The sequence below is a fragment of the Brassica oleracea genome, chromosome C3 (genome assembly GCF_000695525.1).
Source record: "Brassica oleracea var. oleracea cultivar TO1000 chromosome C3, BOL, whole genome shotgun sequence".
NCBI lineage: Eukaryota > Viridiplantae > Streptophyta > Magnoliopsida > Brassicales > Brassicaceae > Brassica > Brassica oleracea.
The window spans coordinates 42,655,054-42,661,700 of NC_027750.1; the positions used below are offsets into that span (position 1 = coordinate 42,655,054).

At 34.5% G+C, this 6,647-nt stretch overlaps 1 protein-coding gene across 12 annotated transcripts; it reads right to left on the minus strand.

Moving 5' to 3' along the window:
• Window positions 1–3,387: 3,387 nt before the first annotated feature.
• LOC106331477 (high mobility group B protein 1-like) lies at window positions 3,388–4,944 on the minus strand. 12 transcript variants are annotated; one of them, XR_001267905.1, is made up of 5 exons: window positions 4,545–4,944; window positions 4,356–4,435; window positions 4,077–4,187; window positions 3,863–3,946; window positions 3,388–3,708 (listed from the first exon to the last, which is right to left on the minus strand). XR_001267905.1 is itself a non-coding variant. In XM_013769844.1 (5 exons), the coding sequence occupies exons 1-5, from the start codon at window positions 4,698–4,700 to the stop codon at window positions 3,596–3,598; spliced, it is 498 nt and encodes a 165-aa protein (XP_013625298.1). In that variant the 5' UTR covers window positions 4,701–4,944; the 3' UTR covers window positions 3,388–3,595. The 12 variants fall into 12 exon arrangements, 6 of the variants coding, with proteins under 6 accessions (XP_013625298.1, XP_013625299.1, XP_013625300.1 ...); XR_001267906.1 differs by having other exon boundaries at window positions 3,388–3,716; XR_001267907.1 differs by having other exon boundaries at window positions 3,858–3,946.
• Between the last annotated feature and the right edge of the window lie 1,703 nt (window positions 4,945–6,647).

Genomic DNA, 6,647 nt, shown 5'->3' on the forward strand with positions numbered 1-6,647 from the left:
TACGACTCCATCTTTTACCAATCTTTTGATTCTTTCACTAGAAATGTATCCTAGTCTTTTATACCACAAGAAATATGAATCATTCGCACATGCTTTAGTTTTACGTTTATCTTGCAGGGTGAGATGTGTTTCATAATTTGATTAGACAAATTTAATTTGTAAAGACCATTAACTAATATTCCAGAACCAATTTTATTAGAGTTTAGAAATAAATTGAAACAACCATCTCTTTGAGAAGACTTAAAATCAGCCAAATCAAGTTTGCTTACTGAAACTAAATTACGGGAAATAGATGGAACATAAAGAGTCTGAAATAAATCCAAACAAAATCCACTATCTAAAATGAGACGATAAGTGCCAATAGCTTCAACTGGCGCTTTGTCTCGATTCCCCATGAGTATATAGTTTTCACTTGGATTTATGGTCTGGGTTGTAAGGAATCCATGCAAGGAATTAGTTACATGTACATTAGCACCACTATCAATCCACCAAGTATCAGAAGAAACATGAGCAAAGCTAGATTCAAAAAAGCTTACTGAACCCATAGGATTACCTTTCTTTTCAAACCATTCTTTTCTTTTAGGGCAATCTTTCTGAAAGTGTCCAGACTTTTTGCAAAAGTAGCATCGGTCATCTTTTCTTGCCTTCTTCTCATTGACTTGATTAGAATCATTCATCCTGGGTGGTGCTCTTTTATGACTTGGTTGATGTCATTTCGCAGCTTTAGGTCCAGCTCCTTGGACATAGTGGGCAACCTTAATACCTTCACGACCAAGCCTTGATTCCTCTTGGACCAGTTTGTTAGCCAATTCAATCGACGTCCACTTTTCAACAATGGCGTTGTAATTGATTTGGAATGGTCCATACTGAGGAGGTAAAGAGTTTAGGATAAACTGGACAAGAAATGAATCATCCACACTCATTCCTAAACCCTTTAGCTTAGCCGCAAGATTGGTCATTTCAATGCAATGTTCATGCATAGACCTTGTACCATCATGTTTCATGGTTGTAAGATCTGCCATAAGTTTCCCAGCAAGGAATTTGTCTGCAGTCTTAAACCGTTCTTTTATAGCCGCTAGATAAGCCTTAACTTTCTCTGCAACTGGAAGGGAAGTTTTGATGTTCCTAGCTATTGTCATCCTTAAGAACATGATGCTCAATCTGTTAGCTTTCTCCCACGCTTTATGGAAAGCCTTTTCTTCCTCAGTACTATCATTAGTGAGTTGGCTAGGCTCTTCTTCACGTAGTGCCAAGTCCAAATCTAGTACACCTAATGTGAACGCAACTTTCTCTTTCCATTCGGAGAAGTTGGTTCCAATGAGGATGGGGGACAGAAGAGACCATAGATGACAAACTAGCGGAAGAAGTTGCTGCATTTTAGAGATAGAACAAGTATTAATTAGGCTTCATAACTTAATCAACACGAAAAAATTGAATATATATGACAAGAAATTATAATGTTCCTGTGGGAATCACATAATCTCATATAAGGTCACAGATTCATGGAACTTTATTGAATGATGTACCAAATTATTCAAACTAAGTTATCTGTGGATATCCTTAGCTTTCACGATAACAATCATTCCATTATTGAGTGATGTATTGAATATTCAAACTAAGTTATCTGTGGATATCCTTAGCTTTCACGATAACAATCATTCAATTATTGAGTGATGTATTGAATTACTCAAACCAAATCATCTGTGGATGTCTTTAGTTTACACAATACATACGCTCTTAAGTAATTAATCAATTCTCATGATTATAGTCTACCTGTGGGTAACTAAATAATTCATAAGAGGATAAAAAACTTGGTTTAAATAATGATTTTTAGTTGCAACTATTAAGGTAAAGTCACTGTGGTGATATCTAAACCATAATAAGCACTTTATGTGAAATAATGTTTTGTACTAATTGTGTTTTATATGTATATAAATTATTTCAATACGGATTATGAATAGAAAAGTTTATAACTTTAAGTGCAAAATCGGTTTTGTACGAATTCTGTGCAAAACGATTCTGCAGTATATACAAAACACGCTGTACTAATTATGCATAGACCAATTATTATTATCAATTTTGCACAAAAACTTCACGAATCATTATTTACAGGATAGGTCTTTGGAAACCCTAATTTACATAATCCCGAAATTTGCACAGAAAAGGGTTTGCGAAAAAAAAAAATCCTAATTCGCAGAACACCATTTTTGCACGGATTCTGTACTGCGAAAATTATAATTCGGGTATGCATAAATTATGCATGATTCTTTTAAAAAGATAATTATAATCCCTAGATGCACAAACTATGCACGATTCTCTTAAACAGGAAAATAATTATTTCAGATGCACAGAGTTCGCACGATTTTATCAAACATACCAAATTTTCTCAGATCGCACTAACTTTGCACACATACGAAAATTAAACCCTTAATCAGATCTAGAAATCACAATACTCAGATCTATCAGTTTCAGTTATCTAGCTCATAGATCTATTATTCTTAATGGATTAAACAGATGTTCATAACCATGCTCTGATACCACATTTAAGTTTAATTTACATGAATCCTAAGATCTTTAAACATCTAGGTTAATCACATAATAGAATCATATGAATGTTTATGGAGTTACCTGGATTCATTTTGCCTGAGAGATCTTCCTGAATGGATTGAATCCTGAATGGAAGATGAACAGCTCAATCTCTTCTTAGGAACTCTTTGGTTTCTCTCGCCTCGCTTATAACGTTAGTTGTTGCTTTTAGAATATATTTATGATGGTCTAAAGATATGTATTTATAGGTGGAGAGAAGACCTAATTTTTCTTTAGGGTTTTCTTTAGATTAATCTCAACCGTCCATCAAAGTAGAGATAAATTAGAAATTACTCCTTTATTTCCAATTTCATTGGTCACCAAATATATTAAGGAATAGTAATATTCCAATAGAAAATAGATAACTATAAGACCTTATAATAGGGAAAGGAAATATTCCTTACACTAGAGACCCTAAATGGGTCTCTTATTCTTTTTTTTAATATTTTTTAATTGTAAAAGTGTATTAAGAGACTGTATTAAGAGACCCGAAAATTTACGTCCTCCATTGTAAGTCTCTTATTTAAGGGTTCTTTAAAACAAAATTTAATTAAACACCAAATTGTTTTTGATTTTTCTTATTAAACTTAATTTTTTCTTAAAACATAGTACAAAATAACATTTTAAACATTGATTTTAAAATAAAAACATAAAAAATAAAAACGAAGGAATTTGTTTAATGACTTTGTGAGAAGAATGGAAATTGTTTTGTGATTAAATATAACTTGTGCGATGATTGTGAAAAGGAGAGAAGAAGAAACTTGTTTGATGAGTGAATGACTGTCTATAAAATGACCGAGCTGAATAAACACATATATATAGAACAACACAACAACAATACAAAACATGTGAATCAACCACACTCTAGTCTGTGACACAAGACTACACAACAACACAACAACAATACAAAACATGTGATTTCACAAGACCACACGAGAAGACATGACGAACAAACAGAAGAAGCTACAACTTCATACCAGTAACGAAACAGACATGAAGTAACATCGACTTAACCGATCTTTTTGACTTTTTGACTTAAACGATTTTTTTGACTTTCATTGGTCTCATTTGTTAGGACATAAACATCAAGTGACCACACCAACAACCCCATACATTTTTGGCCTGCAAGACTGTCAAAAAGATCAATCAACGTATCACAAAACCTTTATTGAGATGAATCACTCATCTTATAGGAAACAAAGAAACCACAAAACTGTTAAGTAAAATTATTATTTTGTTATTATTGGGCTGGTTATAAGAATGGAACCATCATTACATGAAGAGACTAGTTCTATTGTTGTGCTATGTAAGCATCGGCGCATGTTTCTTCGTCGACCAGATTCCTCAGAGTTTATTGTAACTGAAAATATTCACATATACAACTCATTACTGATAATTTGCCAAACCACATTAAGATCACAATGAAACAAAGAAACCCAACCCACTTAACTTAGAAAGAAACAAAAAAAACAACATCCAACGATACTTACAGGAAGACAAAGAAGGCACTAGGAGCTCTCTTGGGTTTGTTAGGGTCCTTCTTGGCCTTCTTCTCCTGCTTGCTAGGCTTCTCAGCCGGTGCCTTCCTCTTTCCCACCTTCCTGAATATCAAAAACAGAATCTACAAAGTCAACAACATGATGTATCTTTTACTCTTTCAACAGAGCTAAAGCTAACCAAAGATACTAAAGACAATCCATTTATTAGCACCCATAATCAGTTATTATTATTACATAACATGTTTCAGAGAGAGGTAATAATGGATTAACTTGTCATCAACTAGCTTCAAGGCTTCCTTGGTGGTCTTAGCTTTACCTTTCTCATTTGATTTCTTCATATCGGAAGGAAACTGTTGAACCAATGAACATGGGAGAAAGTAAACAGATACACTACTCTCTACAGAGAAAGGAATCAACTTTATCAGAAGATTCAATCTAACAGTAGAGTAAAGCCATTACCTTTGAGACTAATGGAAGATCTGTCTGTTTGATAGGAGAAGAAGGAAGAATCAAAAGGTAAAGACGATCAGAGAGAGAAAACAAAGGATGAGCGTGCGAGTTAGCAAAGAGATGCTTAGCACAGAGAGGGTATGACACGCTGCTAGTGAGGGACATGTGGTGGTGGCTGATGAGTACGGTGATGGAGGTTTCAGAGGCGGAGGATTGAATAGGTTGAAGAGATCAGAACAAAATAAGAAGTGCTGGTTTTTGGGTTTTGGAGGAGGTGAGTCGGAGAGATAAATCGAGGGATTGGACGATGTCGGGACGGTGGATTGGAGAGAGAGGAGGAGAGATCCTTCGAGAGAGATAAAGCTAAACATAAAACTCTCTCATGGGGACACGTGTCTCTTAAGAGACGCCTCTTCTAACGTTTAATTAAGAAACGTTTGTTCAATTAATAGCTATTTTTTATTTTTTTTAAATCATAATTACAATAAGAACCCAACTAAAATACTGCGATAAAGATGTTCTAACAAACTAAATTATAAAATAGCTTTAGGTGATGACTTTTAGTAGCTATCAAGAGTTAAAAACTTTTAGATATGTGTGCAACAAATCTTTGACAAAATAAATATCGACTTGATTGTTTTGTATACATAACTGGAAGCACCGAGATAGATTATGGAAAACATGCTCCAACCTTCGACTTGTTAGAATTTTTAGACATATTGCAAGGACCTGATTGCAATGATAAAAGAACTCCGAACCTGGTCAATTTTTGCAACAAAAGTAGAGGCGATTCAGACTTTTCAGATATGTTTTCTAAAATTCAAGATCTTCCATATTTCAAGAGTACAAAAATAGGATGGTTGATTCTTTAACTATGACTGCTCGTTTTTTTCATAGAGATCTTTGTTTCATTAGTTGTTTTATTCCGGTCTGATTAGGGTGATATGTTATAAACTTATAATCCATTAGAGTAGGTTTTATTCGGGACACACAAACGAAATCGAGAGTGTGAAATGCTTTTTTTTAATTAAATGTTTGAGCGGTAGGAAATGTTGCCTTATATAGATAATGTTTCAAAAAAAAAAAGAAGAAAAATCCCCCCTCCCGAGGAATTATGAAACAAAATGCGGTAGTGGCGATGTTTTAATTCTTCAATATACTTTTTTGGAAAATGTACACATATTGCAAAACAAAATTTATATATACGACTGAATTGACAAAACCTAAACTTATATGCGATTCAATTAATAAAACAATAATGGTAGACGTGTCATTAAACAATTTAATCATAATCTAGAGCGAAGAACAATGCTGCACGTCATAAGCGACGACGAAGATGGTGGCCCATTTTTCCCAATTTCGAAAGAGATAGTAAAAAGTGTGGACCCCAGTCTTATTCTCGAAGATTTTTTTTTTTTTTTTTTTTTTTTTTTTTTCATCTCGTTTTATTAAATGGCTAAAAACCAACAGGTACAAATTATAAAATAAAGGGCAAAGGTAAAACCCAAACGTACAAACAACTAAGGCCTAACCGCAAAGGCCATATAAAACCCCAACAGAGAAAGAGACTCAAGACAGCTCACAGCCAACGTGTCAAACGTAAGCGGTAGACGGACGCGTGGCGGAAGAGCAGAGTCATCTCTTTCTTCACCAATTTCCAAGCCGTTGCCGGATTTCTAACCGGAGATCCACCGGATACTCACCGGAACAGGAAGCTCAAGAATAGAACATCCAAGAACAACTAAAGCTCAAAAGTGATAGAGCTATGAACCGCACCATCTCTTCATTGAAAATCAAATCGGTCTCACCAAGTTCCAACGAAAACAAAAGAAGCTGTGAATCTAACAAATTTAAAAAGACCACATTTAATGATAAGAATAAGCGTGAAGGTGGAACAATCCAATAATAGGAGAAAGATCACAGCTTCCAAATAATAACTCAGCAAAACCGATTTGATATGAAAAACCAAAGAAAAGATTGAAAGTATAAAACGTAGAGAAAATTAAAAAGCCGGATGAACCGGACGAAACATCATTGAAATTCATCAGAGATGAGTGATGAATCTCAAGTTACAAGCCAGCCAAGTCGATGCTTTGGGAGCCACCGCTTGCC

Coding starts and splice junctions, on each gene's coding strand:
- LOC106331477 (XM_013769844.1), bottom strand. CDS start 4,700: ATGTCCCTCACTAGCAGCGTGTCATACCCTCTCTGTGCTAAGCATCTC. Junction 4,436..4,544: donor ATCTTCCATTAGTCTCAAAG/GTAATGGCTTTA, acceptor TTGGTTCAACAG/TTTCCTTCCGATATGAAGAA. Junction 3,709..3,862: donor AATAGAACTAGTCTCTTCAT/GTAATGATGGTT, acceptor ACAGTCTTGCAG/GCCAAAAATGTATGGGGTTG.